The 25,576-nt window shown below is 37.7% G+C and overlaps 1 protein-coding gene across 1 annotated transcript in view; it reads left to right on the top strand.

Annotated features, from left to right (window-relative positions):
- The window catches only part of LOC126474447 (MAP kinase-activating death domain protein), a 596,268-nt gene that overhangs the window by 66,157 nt on the left and 504,535 nt on the right, over positions 1–25,576 (top strand). Inside the window, exon 5 of the mRNA XM_050101918.1 lies at positions 19,320–19,477. Within this exon, the coding sequence (XP_049957875.1) occupies positions 19,320–19,477 (158 nt within the window). The remainder of the gene's footprint in view (positions 1–19,319; positions 19,478–25,576) is intronic.

The raw sequence follows: 25,576 nt of genomic DNA, 5'->3' as shown, positions 1-25,576 counted from the left end.
GAAAATAGTAACACAGCACAGCATATTGTTAAAGAGAGAATGGTAGACTAGTCAGAAAGGTCATAATGAATCTTTTATCCAACATATGAAGGAATGACTAATATATAAAGCATTAATGAGATTGTTAAAATGGGTATAAAGACAAGTATTCAATTGAGTGGTGGCACAACGACTTGAGATGAGAAAAGCCCCAAAATGGCCCTGAAAACACGGCCAAACAAAGAAAGTTTACATGATGACAGAAGATCACAAAAAAGTCTTACTTGATAGAACAAAAGCTTGTAAATTTACTCGAAGGTAGACTGTTGTTATTCTTTCCAATATTTGGCCAGCAGCCGTTATAAGTATATCAAATGCATGACTAAAACCTTTTTTGTTTTAAATAAATATGAGGCAGAGGTCCAACTATTTGAATATTCAGTAAAAAGCTTTGCAGTCAAGTATTATTTACTTATCTGTGCAATGTTTCGTAAATTCATAATTGGACAGACATTTGCTGCTTGTCTGAATTTGCAGAAACAGTGTCTAACTACACTTAAATGATCTCAATAATGTGCAATATATGTTTCTGTTCCTTTTGGGAAATAAAATCTTGAATAATTCAATTTATTTAAAAACTGAATGAGGTGATACACAGCGGACCATCACTTTGATTGTGCTTTATAATTTCCTTTTATTTCTTATGTCATAACTTAATGACAAAAATCAATCATTTCTATGACTTCTTAGTCCCCATACATTACATTACAATATTACAGTCTTTAGTTTCATTTATTGTCACTGTGATTGATGTTTTGAAAAAGAAAGTTACTAATTCATATCTGGCTATTACCCATGCAAATTAGGGAATTTCAGGATTATACCCAAATTTGGTAAGTACCGGTGTTATGTGGTAGCTTTACAGAGAATGTTTCTGAGCACATTTAAAATATCATGCCAATGGCATATACATCTAGCAGTGTAAAGAGCTTATTTTGAATAACATCTTTGTTTTAGTGGTTATTAATGACCATATTTTACGGGTATTAAAGAATTTTCGTGGTCTTGTTTGTTTTGCATGCCTTGATAGCACTGATATTTCACTACTCATTACTCAGAAATTTTATTATGACCTTTGTTATGGGAACATTGCATTGATGTAATGCACTACACTTATCTACTATGGAATATAGCCTTTAAATGCCTTCATTTGTGAAATTGAAAGAGATATTATAATATGTCGCAGAAGGAACAAGTAACAAATTGTTATTGTATGTAAGGCCTACTCTCAAGCAAATATTATTGCAGTTACATGGTACACGATATGTAAAAATTAAGGGCATCCCCCCATTTGCTCATAATATTTGATACATCAAAAATTGCAAGGTATTGTGCATGCATATGTCACAAGCTGTAACAGCTTATAAGAGCACAAGTATGCAGAAAATATAATGTGAAGCAAAATTAAAAATGGATGACTGACAACTGTATCTTGGTATTTGAATGTGCAATATTTTGCACTATTACACTGTTGTGAAATGACTTAGCTATGATTACATCAGTTCAGTTTTTTTATGGAAGCCTATAGACAGCAGTAAAATTTTGTTGTTCCATCACTTTGCTTTGTGGAATCATTTCTTTTTCTGGTTGGTTAGAAAAATCACACCCATTGTGTTGTGCAAAACCATTATTTTTCATTTATTGGACTCCATGTGAATTGAATTTGGATCTTTTTGCGTCAAGAAGGATGGCTCATATAACTTGTTCTTACTATTGAGACTTTTCAGCTAGTGTGGCAGTGAGAGTTGAAGCTATAATTTGGCAGCACAATACCTTACTGTTTATCTTAAACATCAAAGCCTTGTTCACATGTGGATAAACAACATTTTTTGTTTAATTAGGAATGTGATGAAATTTTATGGTGCAGTGTTACTAGAGCTTTATTACAGCATTTGAAGTTTGATGTGTGCATTCTCTAGGAATTAAAAGAAAATGTGTAACTCTAATTGTTAACCGGTAATGAAACGAATCCAACAAGACCTTCTGGTATTGTTCATAAGTCATTGTGAAATTAAGAAAAAGGTCAAAGATAATAGATTTTTATTATTGTATTCATTAGCTGCTCATGCACTCCATAATGTTTGGCTGATTTCAGTTTCTGCCATTCTCTGATTCTCCCCTCATTCATTTTTGAGTTAAGTGTCATATATTTGCTCAAGAGAGTGATAACGTGGAGTAACAGGTGAAGAACATTTGTGTATAAATTCTGGTGTTACCATTTGGAGTATGAATTTCAAGTGTACAAGGAGATTAGAAATCGGTTACTAGCATACTAAAGCTACAGAAGCTCTTTCTTTTGATTTATTCACTTAAAATAAAAAAATAAAATAAAAAAAACCATAGGCACCATACAACTCAAAATCACAGGTGAATTGTGAAGTAGTGTCTTTTTTTAAAATCAAATACTTTGTTTTTAATTTGAATTGAAATCATAAATTTAGAGGCTGAAGTGGTGATTCCTTGATAAACAAGAGTGAGAACATTTCTGAACTTTCAGATCAGTCTTTCTTTGGAGCAACAGAATTTGAATTGAAAGCACAAATTTATAAGCTGAAGTAGTGATTCCTTGATAAACAAGTAAGAACATTGCTGAACTTTCAGATCAGTCTTTCTTTGGAGCAACAGAATGCATGTACAAATACACACATACACCTGCATGGCTACATTCTCCCAGATGATTACATTGCTGATTACACTGCAGCTTGACTAGTGTGCAGAGGGCAAGGGAAGAAATGAGAGGGGGAGCAAGAGAGAGCTTTGGGAGAGGGTGGCTGATGGCTGGGATGGAGAGGCAGCAGGTGCAAGGTGTAGGGATGTGGCAGCACAGCATTCTCAATACAGGCTGAGGGAGCAGTGGCCAGTTCACAATTTTTGTGGAGGAGTAGGCCTGGAGGAGTGGGGGAGGGCGAAGGGGGGTAGGGGGAGGGGCAGAGAGCACAAGAAGAAACAGACTGCAGAAAGGAGGATGTAAGTGCAGATCTTCAAAGACAGTCATTTTTACTCAAGTAAATTCCATCTTCTCTTTAGTCATTTTGGAGCTATGTTTGTTAGCTTAAATCCTATTGGGCAGGATAAGTTAGTTTTAAGACAGACTAAGACACATTTTGAATTTACATATTTTGCTCAACAGCATGCTTCTCGTTTAAAGGGGCACAAACCAGTTGCACTCTGGTGTCAATTGATGTGAGATCAGTTCCTTCACATCTGCATATAGCAAGAAGTTTAAAGGTGTTGAGTTGGAAGACCATGCTGGCCATAAACAGAGACCATTTTCTCTGTACAACACTTTCATTAGATGTTTTCCAAATGTACTCACATAACTTTGCTGAAACGCATTGTCATCTATGGTCCAGCACTGTAGGTATAAATGCAAACCAATTATAAGTGTATGTGCTATATGTCTTAAATGGAAACACAACAGTATGTTTCAGACAAACGTGAAAAATTCCATAGCAATACCCTGAAAGCCATGCATTACATTACAAAAAATTCTCACATTTTCAATTCTACCATTGTGTGGACTTTGCAACCAAATAAAACACAAAAAGAATAGCTTGAGCTTCCTAAGTTACAGTAGACATAGGCAAACATAAGGAAAATGACAAAAACACTAACTTTCAGAAATAAAGACTCTTTCACTTACAGAGAGGGGAAATTAAGTAGGGAAGTCATTCAGCTTATGAGAAGCACATCAGGACATAACTTGATGGAAACATATTGCTTTCTCAATTTGTTTTACATATCCTATGTTTTTCACTCATCTGCACTGTGTATGTGTGGGAAGAGAGCTAAATTACAAGTAGAAAACAAAGATTTGTTGGTCAGACAGAGATTACTAACAAAAATTTCAACAAAGTGATTGAGATTATTGCTTTGAGATATATAAAATAGGAATTGAAAATTAGAACTTAAATTGTTTTCCTTTTAATTTCAATCAAGATTATTATATAAGGGGCGTTCACAAAAAGAAATGAGCTGGAGTCTGGAATGTGCAAACCGGTGACTGGGGGATAATATTGTGGCATTTGTAATGAGGTATGGTTCTGACCAGAGCGTGGAAGTTGACAGCCCATCGCTAGAGGGCACGCGTGCACGTCACGTGACTATACAGAGCTAGCAGCAGCATGGATCAATTGTCCAACGCTGCCAGTCACAGGTTATGCTGATGTTCTTCTTTGACCAAGGTGGCCCCCTTCTGATTCACTTCCTGCAACATGGGACAACAGTGAATGCCCAGCGTTACTTGCAAAACTTGCCCACCCCTTGTCAAGCGATCAAATCAAACCGACCAGGCAATCTCACCTGTGGGTTCATTCTGCTCCACGACAATGCAAAGTCTCATATGGCCAACACAGTCACGGCACTCCAATAGAAATTCAAATGGGAGATTCTTGGCCACCCTACATACAGTCCAGACCTCTCTCCTTGTCATTACACCATTTTTGGTTCCCTTAAAAAGGCTCTGAGGGGCAAACAATTCACCTCTGACGATGACGTCCAGCTGTACGTGTGGAAATGGTTGACATTGCAGCCGCAGGAATTTTATGAGACAGCCATTCTTCACCTTGTTTCACAGTGGGACAAGTGCCTCAACAGCCGGGGTCAGTACTTCTAACATACAGGTACTGGTTTCTGTAATTATGCCTCTGGCTCATTTATTTTTGAACGCCCCGTATAATAAATTATCTCTTTTTGATTCTACTTAACACTGGACATTAGTTTACACAGAATGAGGGTATTATAATGCATCATTAAATTTCACAGAAGGACAAATGCTGGCACTCTATTCCCAAATTGTATGCCAGCTGCATCCTAAGTGTTTCATATTGGCAATGTGCATACTATAACTGTTAAGTAACTCTGACATTTAGCTCTTACATTCATTTTTGTATGGTTGCAAATAATTTATTGTGCTCTTGGGTGAATAAAATTGAGCTTGAAGATTGAAAAAAGGCTAATTGTCAGTTTGTGCAGGTACTGATATGAATCTTGTTAGACATATTGGATCATACTCTTGCCATCCAACATCTCTGTCTTGTTATAAGGTTCCAAACTATGCACAAGTTTTCAGGTTTGGGGGCATTGCATTGTTGTTATCAAAGATATGATGTTGTGGCAAGTATCCTGCACATTAACAAGTGCTAGGAGTCATTCTGCAGTCTTCATAGGATATAAATATGTTTTCAGATAGCACTAGGCAAAGTTGAATTAAGTTTCACAGAGAAACTAACTGCAGCTAGAGTTAAAATGTGAGATGTATAGCATTTGGAGAACTATGCCTGTTTGAAACAGCAATCAGATAAGTACAAATGTCAGTACCATTCCTCCATTATTGAGGCTTGTGAAGAGCGTGGATTGAAGAACAAGCATAATACATGAAGTTCGTAGAAGTATTTCATGATGACAAACTCCAAAATTCGCCAAGTCAGTATTTTTCATGTAAGGGTCCATTGTTTGGAACATAATAAATACTTCCATTGAATTTAAAGAACCTTTTGTTATGTCCGTATCATGTGGAAGCTAATAACTGCACTTAAACTATGTATCAAGTATGCCACCTCCAACAATCTGTTGCCAATGTGTAATTAACAAAGAAATGAGTGAGTGTTACAGTTGGTGACACTTGTCTTCACTCATTTTTACTGGCACATAACAAGTTAGGTTAGAAAAAATTTATGGTTAGTGCAAGAAAATGACCCAGACTCTGAGCCAGCAGCACAATCTCACAATAAGGCAGTTATCTATGTGATAATTAGTAATCAAATAAGTGATTGGCAGGTGTCTGATTCAACTGTGGTGTTTAATGCATTTGAGATAGAGTGCTTACAATGTGTGCACATAATGTAGTAATTATTTCTGATTCTCTCACCACACACTATGTATCTCAATAACGACTGAAGTACAGTGATTAACCCTTGAGTGTATAAAGTGTGCTACTCACAAGTAACATTGTTTTGTGCTGTTCCATTTTTGTTTTACAATTGTGAGCCCATCCCTTTTCCTTCATTATTTCTGTGGATAACACAATAATAATTTGTGTTGTCATATGTACAAGTGAGCAGCAGTAATATAAACAGCAAGTTAGGTGAGAAAAAAATTATGGTTAGAACAAGAAAATGACCCAGACTCTGAGCTAGCAGCACAATCCCACAATAAGGCAGTTATCTACGTGATAATTAGTAATCAAATAAGTGATTGGCAGGTGTCTGATGCAACTGCGGTGTTTAATGCTTCAAGTCGGTCATTACTGTAGGGTAACACTTGTGTGTGGCAACAGAGTGATACAATGAAAGCTTTTTATTATTGTTTAATTAATCAGTGATTTAGCTCATATAACATTAGTTTATTTTATTGATGTTTAATTAAACTAAGAGTAAACTGTAATTTAGTTCATACACGTTTACCTTTGTAACATAGAGATAGCTATTCCTTACACGAGTACAAAGTGCGCTGTGAACCCGCTCATGTAATGAAAAATCGTGCACCAGCTTGAGGGTTAAATATTGTGTGATTCAGAAAGGTACTGATGTAAGAAGAGGTTACCCAACTTCAACTGAAATGTTTATTGCGTATTTTGAAGAATATGTGGTGAACGGTTTCCTAAGTCTCATTTATATGACAATTAATGGCTTGGACACTTTCGGAGTTTCTCATTCTGAAATAGTTTTGAGAATATTTATGAAATGGTTCTACAGTCAGAGGATACTGAAAGTTAATACTGTTTTCATGCCTTAATGATGGCAGCTTTGGCAACAAAATGTGGACTTATCTGCTTCCATCTTGAATAAAGCATAATTCACAAAATGTGACACTTCCCATCTGTAGATTTGCCATTTGTCTTCCTGATAGCTGGTGATTCCTCTACAAAATTCAGCTTTGATAACTTTCTTTACATTTCTCTAGTGGTGCCTGAAAATACACTGTCATTCTGTCATAACTGTTCAATGAATGCCCTGTGCGAGCTAGCTGTCACAATCCTGCATTGTTGGTAAAGCACCACAGTCCTCCCACAATCAAAAACTTGTGCACAGCGTGGAATATTTTAGGAAACTAGAGGTGCTGGCATATAAGATGTGATTCAGTATGTCCAACAGGATCGAAAACAGTAGCCTTACAAGTTTCTCAGTGTAGTTGCACATTTTTATAAAATGGGCTTCTTACTAGTGCAGTAAATAGCTTGATTTTGATCTGATTGAGAGCTTCACTCAAACTTGAAATATAATGATGTATTTCTGGATAAAACACAGAACTGCAATTTCTAAACCCTATTTATGTAGGTGTGTTAGACATTTCGAAACTCTGACACATCATGGGGTCCAAGAAAATACTAACAATGTTTAATATTGTACAACCATTCAATTGTAATTTATAATTAATCTCTATATTTGAAATAAAACTCTAAAAAGGTTTTCTTATTTAATTAAAGCATGTTTAATATATTATTTTAAATATGAGTAAGTTTATGCAGCACATCCTTATGACATTCAGGACTTGTTACACAATCATTTTTTCCTCTGCACTTTTCCAGCCTCTCAAAATTTATTAATCTTATTTCCTTTTGTGCTGTATGATATAAGCATTGCAAGATCCCATTTTTACATGATGTGTATGTTTATCGTAGTTTGCAACACTACCACCGTGTGTACTAAATGAGAAAGTACTTCAGTAATTGCATGATTCATTGTTAATTTATTGATCTGTGTGAAATAATGAAATATTTGGTTGTCGACTGACATTTCTTATTGGCACCTCTGTAAATGTATGAGCAGTTATACTGCAAGTATTGTATTGTTATTGCATGTTTATATGCACCAAAATTTCCAATTATTTGTAGTATCTTGTCATTTCATTACTTATTTATCAGAAAACATTGCTCTATTAAACTTGTTGAAATAGTACATTCTAACAGAAATCTGCATGATTGAGAACAATGAGTTAATGTCTAAAAATTTAAAATTATCATTGTGAACAACAAGTGAATGTTGTAACATTTAGAAATTGCAATCACATTCCAGCTGAAATAATTTCCAAGGTTACATTTAATTTACTTTAAAAATACAATGAATTATTTGTACTGTAATGTCACTGAACTGTTGTCCTCTTGAGGAAGATGGTTCAGTACTGTCGCCGACCATCCAGATTTAAGTCTCCCGTTAGTTCCTGCTCTAGGCAAATGCTGGAATGGTTCCTTTGAAAAGAGCATGGATGATTTCCTTCCCCGTCCTTTCATAATCCGCCCTTGTGCTCTGTCTTTAATGACCCATTTTTGATAAGATGTTAAACCCTGATCTTCCTTCATTCTTCCTTTTTTCATCCCATAGATAATCAGTGAAGTATTTGTTTTGTAAGGAAAAAAGCAACTTTTAGATTTATTGCTTTATGCTCCTTCGTGTAATATGTCTGTTCTCTTGTTGGGATTAGAATCACACAGCACAGCATGATAATTTGTGCCTTTACATAATCAGATCATATATTGTTTCAGCTGAATTAAATAGAAATGATAGTTCTGAAGGAAGTAGAGCAACACTAAGATGTAATGGAAGTTCAGTAAAACATGTAATATAGAAAATAATATTAAAATGGATATCAGCTTGTTGGGGGTGGGTGTGGGGCCGATGGGGAGGTGTGGAATGTGAGTGTACGTGTAAATGCAAGCACTTTTGATGTGCTTTCTGTCATAATTCAAAATAAAGGGGAAGTCCCATTCCAAGCCACAGATTACCTGCTCATTCGCAAATCATACATTTTGTCATATGTGGTGTTCTGGTAGTTGTAACCCAGAAGCACTAAACACTGACAGGTCTTTTCAGTGGAGAAGAAAGTTCCTATTATGAATGAATGATTTTTTTTTCAGGTGTCAACAAGACTTGACAATAATGAATTAACGAGATGTAATTAATATCTCTGAACCTTTTGTATTCAACAGATAGGTAGCTGTATGCCTTACTTATTTTTGCCTCCAAATGTTCACATTAGAGTAATTGCTGGACTCATTTCTGCCTGTAATCCGATCTTGGTCTAGTTGTATCATTATTTTTGTAAGTAATACACATATCATGAAGTTCTGAATCTCATTTGTCATTATGGTAACTTTTATGTCGAAGAATATAAGTTTTTTACCTGGATATGCTGTGCTCTGTCTCATCTTTTTACTTTATCTTCTCCTTACATCGCTGTAATGCTTAAAGATTACTGATACCAAGAATCTTCTTTCCCTTTGTTATTGTTTTACAACATTTATATTAGTAAGTTGCATTTAAAATTCCATGTTAGCACTTAAAACCCTCCAAAAATAAGACAGTATTGAAATTCATGCAAATACAATGTGAAAATACACTCAACTGTAACATGATGTTGAAATTGTATTTTCTTCAAACACCTAGTAAGTTGACTTTTTTAGAGACCTAAAACATTCAATACTCTCTTCAGCCATTGTTGAGATTTTCTTGCTTTAGAGTACTTTTATGTATACATGAATTTGCAAAATGACTTGAAGTCCCTAAAGGTAAATTTTCAAAAACAACAAAGACTTGTTTATTATCTTACTGAAGTGAATAGTGCACTAAATTATTATATGATATGTGTAAGTAAATTACATAAAACTGTCTTTAAAGTACATAACCTTGGATCCCTTTATATGCTCAAAATTTTAAAAAAGGCAGGGCTTAAGCCATTTTTCAAATTAACCTAAGTCAAGCTTCTTATAAATAAATTTCTTTTATATAAATGGATAAGATACACATATTGTTTTTTTAAAAGTACATTCAGAATACACATAACAATAAAGCACTGGAGGATTTAAATACATAGAAAAAATTTCGAAAATTAAAATGCAATTTTACTCATTTATCATTGTTTCCAAAACTACAGTTTTTTCATAAATTTCAGTGGATTTGTCATTGTTTGGAATGTTTTTCAGGATTTTCGTTGTGGGTCTCTTTAACTTTGTTTCATTGATTGGACACATTGTTTAGTTAGGCGTGTCTGGTAGGTGGGTCTGGGATATGTGTATATGTTGGCCTAAGGACAAGAGTATGTTGAATTCCTCCTGAAATGAGTGGTTTCTTCTGTTCACTACCGCAAAGTCACTATCCGATTGCAGAAAGGAATTTCCTCTGATAGGGAAAAGAAGCCTGATGTTGAAAAAATGCATCTGAATGCATGTAGCCATTAAAAACCTGATTACAATGTTCTTATTCTGGCCCATCCAGCTGTCACCAGAGTTATTTAATAGTAGGTGAAACAGACATTAAAATAATGGAGGAGACAACTTCATACTTCATCTGGACTTTCTTTAGCTTGGCTCTCATGGTGGATATAGAAGGATGTTGTATTAGTTTTCTTATTATGCACAGAAAAAACTGCAACATTCAGTTGATGATAATAATGCATCTCCTAAACTGGTATCTGATGGAACCATACATTTTGCGTGTAGTCAGATGTTACAGAAAGAAAATCCTCCCTCTCAATGTATAACTTTATTGCATCTTCCAGTGTTGTGTAGAATGTTGTGCTGCAACATTTATGAACTAGTAGTTCTGCTGCAGCTACACTTTTAGCATAACCATTAAGAGAATTGCTTTTCACTTCATCATTCACTTCTTCACATGTAATGCATCTGTGTACACATGGCCTACCAAACCTTAAATATACATGGTTACTGTAATATCAGTGATAATAGTGGTAAGAAACATTGTTATTGGGTTATTTGTCAATGAGCATGTATTTTTCTGCAGTTCACTGTTAAAATAGTAAATTTCAGGGTTTCCATATTGGGGTTTTTTAGTTGGAAATGAGACAGTATAAGCACGTATAAAAGCAAGAGTATAAGCCTCTTTTGCATTCCCTGGTTTATGTTTTCTACACTGATCTCTTCACCATGGGTCTGGTAACTTCAACTTTTTATGACAGTGCTTACAGATTGCTGCTGTAAGAATGTGTGTTATTCATTCTGAGTTGTATGCTCATTCATGTAATTAACTGCTTCTAATAATGTGTTTTCAGTAATGAAGTTGAAACATTTTTTCCTTCATATGAAGAATAAGAAAATACATTATTAATGTCATTACTAGCATCAGTAAGCTAAAACAATGTGTAGCTCTTTTGCATTGTGAACTCTTTTTAATTCCTTTCTTTCTTTTTATCACAGTTTTCTTAATTTTCCATAACACTAGTATGTAAATCACCATTGATAGGCACCATTGTCATTTTTAACTTACCTGTTGCAGCTCTACCACACAAAAAAGTAAGCTAGGCATTTTACCTACTTAAAGGTGTCCGTGAATACAGTAAAAATTATACTTACCTGACAAGCAAAACAACTTAAGTCCTGGACTAAGGTTGTGTAACTGATAAACATGAATATTGAGTTACTGGAAATACTGTACAGAAGATGTGGACTAAAAGTCTATTTGATATTAAAAGTTGCAAGTTGGACATTCGAATGTGGCTGTAATGGTCCTCAAAAATTTATTTATATTGGCTGGTTAACAATAATAGTGAACTGCGTATCTAAGAATTATAACTGAAACAATGGAAAATCCAGCATGGAATGTAACAATATTATGAGAATTAAAGTTGCCACTCACCATATAGTGAAAATGCTGAGACACATTTAGGCACAACAACAAGATTTTCACACTTAAGAGCATTCAGAGACAACAAGAGAAACACAGGAAAGAAGAGAAAGAGGACGAACATAGAGTATAGTGATGCAAAGGAAAATAGTAACAAAGGAGAACAGCACTTGTCACCTTACAAACCGCACTGCATGCTCTAAGTCTGAAAATCTTTTTGTTGTGCCTATCTGCAACTCAGCATCTCCGCCATATGGTGAGTAGCAGTTTTCCTTCTCATAATAAGAGTTATACCTCAATTTCTGTTCCTATCTTGAAAGCTTCACATACTTTTGTCTTTCAGAATACTTAAAATTCATTCATTAATGACTTAAGTTGATTTACTTGTGTATAGTTTCACACTCATTGGCAGAAGACTAATGTAGATTCCAGATTGTGGGTGTTAGATATATTTAGAAATTTTCTCATGCAGAGGCATTTCTGTACCATCTGTGATGCACTCCCATAGCTGTCGCCAAGGGGATCTCTTTGAAGTCATTAACACATGCACATTTATGGAAACTGTAATTATTCATGTGTGGCATTGTCATTTTTACACATGCATGTATGTATAATGATTTCTGCAGTGTATCCCAATGACTGAACAAATTTTTTCAGCCACTACAGCCTTGACTGTAAAGACTTTGCCCTCCACAGTGAATATGACAGTCACTCATAATTACCAACTAGCAGAATATTTAAATGCCTTTGGTATACTTGACCTGAGAATATTAGCTCAATTTGTTATGAGCCACTAAGTGGAAATAGCTTATGTTGTGGCATGCCAACTTGCAAACTGCTGATTTTAGATCCATTTTTATTGTCATTTAGACAAAACATGGAGAATTTAAATGCAGTGCCTTAATGTCCATTTCTTAACATGAGTATTGTGATAATCACTGATGCCAGCTTTTGAGCACTTTGTTTGCTTCAGTTAATCTACCAACATCAGTAAATATAGACAGTACATAATGTATAACATACCGATAGACCAATGGGACCAAAATCTTTCATTCAATTTGGTAATGTAAACACTAGGTTTGGAATGCTGGTTGTAATAACTTTTTTTGACTGCTTTAATCACCTCATTTTACAATGAAAATATAAAAAAGTCAATTACTGTCAGAGTATTTATGGGTATTTTGTATCATTTTTGTAGAGAAATGCAAATATTTCCGAACATGATGATGGAATGAATGGAGAGATGGCGTGACAATAGTAGCATTAAATATGTGTGAGACAACATATATGCACTGTTTCTGCTCATGCCCATAACAGTAGAAATGATGTGGTTGGTATTAAACATACAAATCAAGTAAGAATGTCACCCGTAGTTGAGGAGACTAAGATCTCTCTTTCGTATGGGAATTAAGATTCTTTGTTCACCAGTTTTGAAAAATTGTCAGGTTTATTTACTTGTCTAACCAAATGGCCCTCAATCTGTAACCAACATTTTTAGTTTATGATGCCTGTGTGACTTACCCATCAGGTTTCTTATAGTAACCCAAAGCGAACCCAGGATCTGATCTGGGATGCGTTACAATTCAGTTCTGTGGATGGAGATGAGATGGAGAAAACAAATCATAATTTCTTATAAAATAAAACTCAAAACTGTTGAAAAACGGTGTTTTATAATCTCCAGACATGGTAGTGGAGCAATTTATAATAGGGATCTACTACCTACAATGTGCTTAACAGAATGAATGTAGGTTTCATACGATTTGTACATATTATTTTGCTGTCACCAAGTAACATTCAGATAATGCAAATACTTTCAATATTCTCATTTTAATTAGTTTTTGACATTCATTAGTAACTCAAGAGGGGGACAATCGAAGTTACATTGCTATTGGAAGCTTTTAGAATGTGGGGCCATCTGGCAATTTCAGGTTTAAGAAGAATAGTGGCAAACTGCAAAATAGTTTTGAAATTTAATGACAAGTGGTTCATGGTCCCCCTAGTCAAAACTCCACCACATGTTCTATCATTTTTCAGACTAATACCTCATTGGTACATCTGTCTGTGAGTCAGATAGTATGTGAGATTGGTTTAAGAAGAGAGGAGCTAACCTCCCTTGCTTCTTACTAGATACATTCTTAATTGCAACCTTCTTGATAGATTATTATAATGAGTACTTGTGCAGTGTTGTGATTATGTTGTAAATGTGATGATAGAAGAGAGAGATCGGAACTTCATGCTCCCAACTAATCCAATGGATGGATCATCAACAATATAGTACAGCATGCCTTTCACTTTGTTGTAGTGCAGGATGCTAGTGTAAAATTTGGTGATCAGGAATTTTAAATGGCCACCCCTCATGCACCTGTCTGACAATACAGCCAAAACTTTTTTCACCACCAAGATTTAACCAGCTACAGTACTGCGTCGAGCGTCTCCACACACACTGATCTGCTAGGCCATTGTTACCACCTATCTAATAGCTGGTGTGCCCACTTTTGGCATAGATAACAGTGGCAGCAGGACATGGCATGGAAGCAGTGAGGCCTTAGTAGGTCGCTGGAGGGAGTTGACACCACATCTGCACACACAAGTCACCTAATTCCCGTAAATTCTGTGGAGGGGGACGATGAGCTGTGATGCCACAATCAATCACATCCCAGATGTGTTCAATTGAGTTCAGATCTGGCGAGTTGAGGGGCCAGTACATCAAATGGAACTAACCACTGAGTTTGTTAAATCACTCCATCACACTCCTGGCCTTGTGACATGGCAACATTATCTTGTTGAAAAATGCCACTGCCATTGTAAAACATGATCATCTTGAAGTGGTGTACGTGGTCTGCAAACAGTGTACAATACTCCTTAGCCTGCATTGCACGAGCTCGACTGGACCCATGGATGCCCATGTGAATGTTCCCCAGAGCGTAATGAAGCTTGTCTCCATCCTGCAGTTGAAGTGTCAAGGAGCTGTTCCCCTGGAAGACAATAGATTATTGCCCTCCCTTCGGCATGATGAAGTTATCGGGATTCATCAGGCCATGCAGTGCCCTGACACTGTGCCAACAGCCAGTGCCAATGGTCACATGCCCAGTAATAGTTGCCACGTCATGGTGTCAACATTGGCACTTACGTTTTTTGTCAGCTGTGGCACCCATCGTTAGTGGTGTTTGGTGCACTGTGTGTTCAGACGCACTTGTACTCTGCCCAGCATTAAAGTCTAATGTTAATCCACCACAATTTTCTGCCTGTCCTGTTTTACCAGTCTGCCCAGCATATGATGTCTAACATCTGTAAAGGATGGCTGCCCAAACCTATGATGTTTGGACATGGTTTCACCTTGTTTTCACCATGTGTTGAAGACACTCACCAAAGTACTCCTTGAACTCGTAACAAGTCATGCAGTTTCCAAAAAGCTCGCGGTGCATCTCCGGGCCATCACAATCTACCCTCAATTGAATTCAGATAGATTGTGCACCTTTTCCATTCTACACACAGACAGCACACTCACTGATACTACATGCAACGTATGTGTGTCTGCCTAGTAGTCATTCCTCACAATGTGATGCTGCAGTTGTCTGGCTGGGCCCGTATCCACAGTAGGTCGGTGATCATAATGTTCTGCCTCATCCACGTACATGTATTATCGCAGTACTGAAATTTCCTTCCTGAAGAAAAGTACTGGCCTACAATTCTTTTTCACAGTGTTATAGTCTTCCTGAGTGATTTTCCATTTGATACAGTTACCCCCCATGAACCATGGACCTTACCGTTGGTGAGGAGGCTCGCGTGCCTCAGCGATACAGATGGCTGTACCGTAGGTGCAACCACAACGGAGGGGTATCTGTTGAGAGGCCAGACAAACATGTGGTTCCTGAAGAGGGGCAGCAGCCTTTTCAGTAGTTGCAGGGGCAACAGTCTGGATGATTGACTGATCTGGTCTTGTAACACTAACCAAAACGGCCTTGCTGTGCTGGTACTGCGAACGGCTGAAAGCAAGGGGAAACTACAGCCGTAATTTTATCCCGAGGACATGCAGCTTTACTGTATGATTAAATGATGATGGCGTCCTCTTGGGTAAAATATTCCGGAGGTAAAATAGTCCCCCATTCGGATCTCCGGGCGGGGACTGCTCAAGAGGACGTCGTTATCAGGAGAAAGAAAGCTGGCGTTCTACAGATTGGAGCATGGAATGTCAGATCCCTTAATCGGGCAGGTAGGTTAGAAAATTTAAAAAGGGAAATGGATAAGTTAACGTTAGATATAGTGGGAATTAGTGAAGTTCGGTGGCAGGAGGAACAAGACTTTTGGTCAGGTGATTACAGGGTTATAAATACAAAATCAAATAGGGGTAATGCAGGAGTAGGTTTAATAATGAATAGGAAAATAGGAATGCGGGTAAGCTACTACAAACAGCATAGTGAACGCATTATTGTGGGCAAGATAGATACGAAGCCCACACCTACTACAGTAGTACAAGTTTATATGCCAACTAGCTCTGCAGATGATGAAGAAATAGATGAAATGTATGACGAGATAAAAGAAATTATTCAGGTAGTGAAGGGAGACGAAAATTTAATAGTCATGGGTGACTGGAATTTGTCAGTAGGAAAAGGGAGAGAAGGAAACATAGTAGGTGAATATGGGTTGGGGGGAAGAAATGAAAGAGGAAGCCGCCTTGTAGAATTTTGCACAGAGCATAACTTAATCATAGCTAACACTTGGTTCAAGAATCATAAAAGAAGATTGTATACCTGGAAGAATCCTGGAGATACTAAAAGGTATCAGTTAGATTATATAATGGTAAGACAGAGATGTAGGAACCAGGTTTTAAATTGTAAGACATTTCCAGGGGCAGATGTGGATTCTGACCACAATCTATTGGTTATGAACTGCAGATTGAAACTGAAGAAACTGCAAAAAGGTGGGAATCTAAGGAGATGGGACCTGGATAAACTGAAAGAACCAGAGGTGGTACAGAGTTTCAGGGAGAGCATAAGGGAACAATTGACAGGAATGGGGGAAAGAAATACAGTAGAAGAAGAATGGGTAGCTCTGAGGGATGAAGTAGTGAAGGCAGCAGAGGATCAAGTAGGTAAAAAGACGAGGGCTAATAGAAATCCTTGGGTAACAGAAGAAATATTGAATTTAATTGATGAAAGGAGAAAATATAAAAATGCAGTAAATGAAGCAGGCAAAAAGGAATACAAATGTCTCAAAAATGAGATCGACAGGAAGTGCAAAATGGCTAAGCAGGGATGGCTAGAGGACAAATGTAAGGATGTAGAGGCTTGTCTCACTAGGGGTAAGATAGATACTGCCTACAGGAAAATTAAAGAGACCTTTGGAGAGAAGAGAACGACTTGTATGAATATCAGGAGCTCAGATGGCAACCCAGTTCTAAGCAAAGAAGGGAAGGCAGAAAGGTGGAAGGAGTATATAGAGGGTTTATACAAGGGCAATGTACTTGAGGACAATATTATGGAAATGGAAGAGGATGTAGATGAAGAGGAAATGGGAGATAAGATACTGCGTGAAGAGTTTGACAGAGCACTGAAAGACCTGAGTCGAAACAAGGCCCCGGGAGTAGACAACATTCCATTAGAACTACTGATGGCCTTGGGAGAGCCAGTCATGACAGAACTCTACCATCTGGTGAGCAAGATATATGAGACAGGCGAAATACCCTCAGACTTCAAGAAGAATATAATAATTCCAATCCCAAAGAAAGCAGGTGTTGACAGATGTGAAAATTACCGAACTATCAGTTTAATAAGTCACAGCTGCAAAATACTAACGCGAATTCTTTACAGACAAATGGAAAAACTGGTAGAAGCGGACCTTGGGGAAGATCAGTTTGGATTCCGTAGAAATGTTGGAACTAGTGAGGCAATACTAACCTTATGACTTATCTTAGAAGAAAGATTAAGAAAAGGCAAACCTACGTTTCTAGCATTTGTAGACTTAGAGAAAGCTTTTGACAATGTTAACTGGAATACTCTCTTTCAAATTCTGAAGGTGGCAGGTATAAAATACAGGGAGCGAAAGGCTATTTACAATTTGTACAGAAATCAGATGGCAGTTATAAGAGTCGAGGGGCATGAAAGGGAAGCAGTGGTTGGGAAAGGAGTGAGACAGGGTTGTAGCCTCTCCCCGATGCTATTCAATCTGTATATTGAGCAAGCAGTAAAGGAAACAAAAGAAAAATTTGGAGCAGGTATTAAAATTCATGGAGAAGAAGTAAAAACTTTGAGGTTCGCCGATGACATTGTAATTCTGTCAGAGACAGCAAAGGACTTGGAAGAGCAGTTGAACGGAATGGACAGTGTCTTGAAAGGAGGATATAAGATGAACATCAACAAAAGCAAAACGAGGATAATGGAATGTAGTCAAATTAAATTGGGTGATGCTGAGGGAATTAGATTAGGAAATGAGACACTTAAAGTAGTAAAGGAGTTTTGCTATTTAGGGAGTAAAATAACTGATGATGGTCGAAGTAGAGAGGATATAAAATGTAGACTGGCAATGGCAAGGAAATCGTTTCTGAAGAAGAGAAATTTGCTAACATCGAGTATAGATTTAAATGTCAGGAAGTCGTTTCTGAAAGTATTTGTATGGAGTGTAGCCATGTATGGAAGTGAAACATGGGCGATATCTAGTTTGGACAAGAAGAGAATAGAAGCTTTCGAAATGTGGTGCTACTGAAGAATGCTGAAGATAAGGTGGGTAGATCACGTAACTAATGAGGAGGTATTGAATAGGATTGGGGAGAAGAGAAGTTTGTGGCACAACTTGACTAGAAGAAGGGATTGGTTGGTAGGACATGTTCTGAGGCATCAAGGGATCACCAATTTAGTATTGGAGGGCAGCGTGGAGGGTAAAAATCTTAGAGAGAGACCGAGAGATGAATACACTAAACAGATTCAGAAGGATGTAGGTTGCAGTAGGTACTGGGAGATGAAGAAGCTTGCACAGGATAGAGTAGCATGGAGAGCTGCATCAAACCAGTCTCAGGACTGAAGACCACAACAACAACAACAACAACAACAACAACAGTTAAATATATGGTTTCAGACTTCAAATTTGAAATGCAAGTATGTTGCATGAGCTCATAACTTTTGAAGAACTGAAAATTAATTTAAACAGAGGTGAAATATATATTTAAAAATTACTTGCATGATGGCAACTGGATTTGTGAATGGTGGTATGCGTAGTTTTTTAATGTTTGTTTTTGGATTCCCCTGTAGTGATAAGCATAGTTTGTTAATGTTTGTTTTTGGAAAGAACTTATGTCATCTTATATGCCAATTATGTAATTCATTTTGTGTGTTAACTGTGTTTTTTTATATTCAAGAGATGAATTCTTGATCTGGAAATGAAAGTTTAAAGCTAGTGTAGTGTTACTCCAAATGTCTATGGCAAAAAAATGTGAAAAGTTATATATGTTGGTTGGCTATCCACACATATGCTAATTTCCTGAATGACAGATTTCAGTTTAAGCTGTCTATCATCTACAAAATGATTACTTGTCACTCATAGTTCTGCCAGTAATTTAATGAATTATTTCAGCAACCAGAATAATCTGGAAAATATTGACATGATCTGTATTTCATTTACTGATTTGGCTGTTTAAAAATTCAGCACTTACCTTTCAGTTAGTTTTATTTGCTTAATGCTGTTTGTTTGTTTGTTTGTTTGTTTCAACAGAGGGTCCGGAATCATTCTCTGACTTCTTTGTGCCTCTTATCTCATCACCCATTTTTCTCAATATTTCGCGAATGTTTATTCATTCTCAAGAAACTCATAGATGCTTGCAATGAGAATACATCACCAAGACGTGTTGGGGCTTCCAGGCAAATTTCAAGGTACATTTGCAAGAAAAATTAGTTTTATAATTGGTCATTGTATTTCATATGTTCCATATAATTAAACTGTGTCTCATTTCTGTAGTGGTTTCCGTAAACAAGAATAAAAACTTGAAATATATGTTTGCAATGTGGCTCATCTAGGTAATTATGGCAAGTGAAAGCATTTTTTGTAAACACTGCATGTCATGTGGTATGAAGCACAACAGATTTTTTGGACAAATATGTAAAGTAATGGAAAGGCAGATCAATGCATAATACACAAAAACAGTAGCTATCAAGCACTCACTCTTTTTCTACAAAAAGTACACACATCCACGTGCATGTGTGCACATACGTACACACACACACACACACACACACACACACACACACACACACACACACACACACACACACGAGCACAAGCATACAGACACCCAAAAACACACTCCCATGTCCATGACAAGTCTGATTATTGATACTTGATTATTGTTGCCTGAGCTGATGGAGATGGTGAGGGGTAGAAACCGATGCAAGGAGAGGATAGCGGCAAAGGGGCAGGTCTTTGGACAGATCATTATGCAGTTGGACAGTAAGATGAAAAGAGTACAGAGGGCAGGACAAAAAGAGATGTAGGAAGAAAGAGAGGAAGGAAGGGGGGGAAGAGAGAGAAAGGTGAAGGTGAAGGTGAAGTGAAGTTGAAAAGGGTGAAGGGAGGGGAGAGAGAAGGGAGAGGGATTGAAAATGGGGGAGAAGTGGCAGAGGGAGATGGAGAGGGAGAGAGAGAGAACCTGCATGATTGGGGGGGGGGGGGGGGGCAGTGGCTGGAGGAGGCAGTACACAGTTTGGACAGAGTGAGGCCATAGCAACAGGTTAATGGAGTTTGAGACAGGAGGATTGTGAGAATGTAGGATATAATGGAGAGACAATTCCCACTGCATAGTTCAGAGAAATTTGCACTGGAATGGAATATCAAAATGGTCGGCATTGTGAAGCAGCAGTTGAAGTAATTTGTGTTGTAGCATACAACATGTTTGTCAAATGGATGATCATTTTTGAGGTTTGCCACAGTTTGATGGTGGCCATTCATATGAGTAGACAGTTGGTTACTTGTCATCTCCATGCAGAATGCTATACAGTGATTGTAGCATAACTATTATATAACATGTATGCTTCCCCCATGAACCATGGACCTTGCCGTTGGTGGGGAGGCTTGCGTGCCTCAGCGATACAGATGGCCGTACTGTAGGTGCAACCACAACAGAGGGGTATCTGTTGAGAGGCCAGACAAACATGTGGTTCCTGAAGAGGGGCAGCAGCCTTTTCAGTAGTTGCAGGGGCAACAATCTGGATGATTGACTGATCTGGCCTTGTAACATTAACCAAAACGGCCTTGCTGTGCTGGTACTGCGAACGGCTGAAAGCAAGGGGAAACTACAGCCGTAATTTTTCCCGAGGACATGCAGCTTTACTGTATGATTAAATGATGATGGCGTCCTCTTGGGTAAAATATTCCGGAGGTAAAATAGTCCCCCATTCGGATCTCCGGGCGGGGACTACTCAAGAGGACGTCGTTATCAGGAGAAAGAAAACTGGCATTCTACGGATCGGAGCGTGGAATGTCAGATCCCTTAATCGGGTAGGTAGGTTAGAAAATTTAAAAAGGTAAATGGATAGGTTAACGTTAGATATAGTGGGAATTAGTGAAGTTCGGTGGCAGGAGGAACAAGACTTTTGGTCAGGTGATTACAGGGTTATAAATACAAAATCAAATAGGGGTAATGCAGGAGTAGGTTTAATAATGAATAGGAAAATAGGAATGCGGGTAAGCTACTACAAACAGCATAGTGAATGCATTATTGTGGCCAAGATAGACACAAAGCCCATGCCTACTACAGTAGTACAAGTTTATATGCCAACTAGCTCTGCAGATGATGAAGAAATTGATGAAATGTATGACGAGATAAAAGAAATTATTCAGGTAGTGAAGGGAGATGAAAATTTAATAGTCATGGGTGACTGGAATTCGTCAGTAGGAAAAGGGAGAGAAGGAAACATAGTAGGTGAATATGGATTGGGGGGAAGAAATGAAAGAGGAAGCCGCCTTGTAGAATTTTGCACAGAGCATAATTTAATCATAGCTAACACTTGGTTCAAGAATCATAAAAGAAGATTGTATACCTGTACCAATTCACATGCTTTATTTCGTATGACGTCATGGGGAACTGCTATTCCTTCTTTAAGTTTCTTGTACACAAATGCCACTACTTGCATTCAAGTATTTTTGAAACATCTACCATGTGGGCCACAGAAAGCTTTCCTAATTGGCTTTGCATTTTTCAGATATCCTTTGTCCTTTCACCATCTCCAAACATTAGCTTCTGTGACTTCATACTTCCTCGAAGCCACCCAATTGTTTGTTGCTTTTGCATGCCAACAACCACAATTTTCAAATTTCTACCATAGTAATGCATGCATCATGTTGAAAAATTTGATGTTTAACTACAATGTTCCATTAAATATTTAACTACACATTTTAGAAGGGGTATCTCTGAAGTCAAACAGCAACAGATAAAAGAAAAAATTGTTGTGACAAACACTTCCTGCTATTGAACAACAATGCTCAAAGCACACCATATGTTCACGGTTAAAGCAGTAGGTATGCCACAGAGTAGAGTTAAAGATTACTGAAAGCTTGAGGTTGTATTTGGTAAAGAAAAGAAAAATTCTGCATGATGTGCTGTGGATGTAAAATGACCCCTGACTTCTGGGCATGAAAGTTTGGGGAAAAACTTCGTCTTGAATTCGGAGGTATACAGTATATGGAACTCAAAATAAAAATCAACTGTGGCAAGTCAGGGGAAAAGGCAGAGATGGGTGATGCATCTGGATTTTGTTTTACATCTAATCAAAACCTACTCGAACAAAGCATATGAGCATTTTCTATTACTTTGTAGCTGTGACAAAACTGTTTCTAAGTTATGGATTGTGATGTAACAATAGAAGATATAAACCAAAACTGTCAGTTACGTGGAAACTGAAGAAACGTAAGGTGGTATTTGAAAGAAACAGCTGTGTAGTTTTTTGCAACTGAATTGGCATAATAGAAGTCACTATTTCAAACATGTAAGTTGGTGAAATGTCAAGCTTTGCAGTCAGAGTCTAATAAAATCAGTGATTACAGTAATGGAAAGTCACACATTGATCACTCTGATCAAGTACTTTCCCATTGTTTAACTCTTTGAAAAACAATTATGACAGCCAGAAAAGATCATTCTAAAATTACAGTAATTGGCATGTTTTGTGGTTCATTTTCCCATTGGGGGTGATAGGAGTGGACATTGAAACAGTCCAGTAGTTGATATGCAACTCTTGTAATTTACTGGATTTCCCAGTTCTCTTACGTTATCTGTTGGTCACTGTACAGTATCAGTGCTGCAAGGGTCCTGTTATGCAGTACCCTTGATCTGTGAACCAGCTTCTCCTCCATGGACTTCAATCCACAGCCTCGATGATGCTGAAAAAGACTTTTTTTATTGTCTGGTCAAATAACACACACAAGGAAATTCAACTTTTTATTTCCTAGAACATACAATCCTAACTTCTTCTTATTGATAGACTACATAGGTGTAAAATCCCAGCTAGATGTTTGAACGAGCATGTCTCAGAAGAGACTCTGATCAATTTTATAGTAAAATCTGAACATCAGTTGTCTTTCAGCGATCATTTCTTTGATGTGATGGAGGTCACAGGCACTACTTGCCTTTCACTTGTGGCCCCACAGAGGATACAACTCCACTGAGCAGGTAGAAGCGCCAGTCCAAAGCCGTCATTGCTGATAACGAAGGATTAATACAGCTCTGATCTGCACAAATTATCAGAAACCTGCGAAAAGTGGGTTGCTGCCTACTTACTAATTACCTTAACCCACGAATATCTTTCATCGGCCATTTGCAGTTCTACATCTACATCTACATTTATACTCCGCAAGCCACCCAACAGTGTGTGGCGGAGGGCACTTTACGTGCCACTGTCATTACCTCCCTTTCCTGTTCCAGTCGCGTATGGTTCGCGGGAAGAACGACTGTCTGAAAGCCTCCGTGCGTGCTCTAATCTCTCTAATTTTACATTCGTGATCTCCTCGGGAGGTATAAGAAGGGGGAAGCAATATATTCGATACCTCATCCAGAAACGCACCCTCTCGAAACCTGGCGAGCAAGCTACACCGCAATGCAGAGTGCCTCTCTTGCAAAGTCTGCCACTTGAGTTTGTTAAACATCTCCGTAACGCTATCACGGTTACCAAATAACCCTGTGACGAAATGCACCACTCTTCTTTGGATCTTCTCTATCTCCTCCGTCAACCCGATCTGGTATGGATCCCACACTGATGAGCAATACTCAAGTATAGGTCGAACAAGTGTTTTGTAAGCCACCTCCTTTGTTGATGGACTACATTTTCTAAGGACTCTCCCAATGGATCTCAACCTGGTACCCGCCTTACCAACAATTAATTTTATATGATCGTTCTGCACGCATACTCCCAGATATGCCACTTATTACATGGAAAAAAAAAAAAATATGGTTTGGGTAAGAATTCAGCCATCTCCTATTGGGGTGATAGTGATAAACATGGAGAGAGCAGGGATTAGGAGATGGACAGACAGTGAGTGGGAAGGAGGAGATGGACACAGATAGGGTCTAGGAGGAGATGGACACAGATAAGGTGAAGGAGGACATGGATTCATTCTAAAAACGAGATGTTACACCTCAAAATGAGTTCACACAATGCACGTCTGTTTTACATCTAAGTAACTCGTAATTGTATGAAGTCTCTATCTGTTAGAGAAAAACTTATTCAGGCATGGATAAGGAATAAGATGATAGAAACCTGGAATAAGTTTAGGATACAAGGTAGCTTTCATTATGTAGAGCTCTTACCTGCTATGGAGAAGAAAGCGTAAAATGTAAAATGTAATTTATTCATCACATTACATACAGTTTTCAAACATTTTGATTTGTGTGTATATATTCAATCTTCTCTGTGTCCATCTCCTCCTCCCCCTTCTCTGTGTCCATCTCCTCGCTCCTCGTCCCCCTCTCTCTGTCCATTTCCTCCTCCCCCATCTCTCCCTATCCATCTCATCCTCTTTCTCTTTCTCTTTCCATCTCCTCCTTTCCCCTTTCTCTGGCCATCTCTTCCCTTTCTCAGCCCATCTCTTCCTTTTATCTATCCATTTCCTCCTCCTCTTCTATCTGTCCACCTCTCCCTCCTGCCCTTCCTCTGTCCAGTTCTTCTTCCTCCTCTTCTCTGTCTTTCTCCTCCTCTTTCATTTCTGTATCCATCCCTCCTGCCCCTCTTTCTGTCCATTTCTCCTTTCCTCTTTTTCTGTCCATCTCCTCCTTCACCTTATCTGTGTCCATCTCCTCCTAGACCCTATCTGTGTCTATCTCCTCCTTCCCACTCAATGTCTGTCCATCTCCTAACCCCTGCTCTCTCCATGTTTATCACTATCTCCCCAATAGGAGATGGATGAATTCTTACCCAAACCGTATTTTTTTTTTTTTTTCCATGTAATAAGTGGCATATTGAGATAGATCCAGGGGTTTCGAGGGACTTTTTACCTGTGGCTTTGCTCTGTATGTGCACAAGTCACATGTATTTAAAATATGTTTAACCTATTTCACATATATTTGTGCACATAGTTCATGTGTATCTCTAGCAAATTTTGAACTGCAGTTTTGTTTTCACGCAGATCAATGTTGATGATATCGTACCTCCTGAACAATGTGCCATACAATGATAGAATTTTGTGTGCACATTTAGCAGTATATATGAATACTGTCTGTGAAATGTATCATGATTAGAGTTGTAAGAAAGGAGTAAAAAATTTAAACATCATGCATGATGCAGGAGTTTTTCATGTATCTCAGTGTTTATTACATCATACCTCTTGAAATATGTGTCACACATAAACATAATTTTGCTGATACATTGAGTGGTGTATGCCAATAGTCTGAGAAATGTGTTGTGATTACAGTTGGTAGTAAAGAATTAGATCAAAATGTCCTGCCTGAACAGCAAAAATGTAATAAACAATAAACATTTCTCCTTTCA

Source organism: Schistocerca serialis, chromosome 4, assembly GCF_023864345.2.
Source record: "Schistocerca serialis cubense isolate TAMUIC-IGC-003099 chromosome 4, iqSchSeri2.2, whole genome shotgun sequence".
NCBI classification, from domain to species: Eukaryota; Metazoa; Arthropoda; class Insecta; order Orthoptera; family Acrididae; genus Schistocerca; species Schistocerca serialis.
The sequence above is the reverse complement of the archived record's forward strand: the minus strand, read 5'-3'. Positions and strand labels throughout refer to the sequence as shown.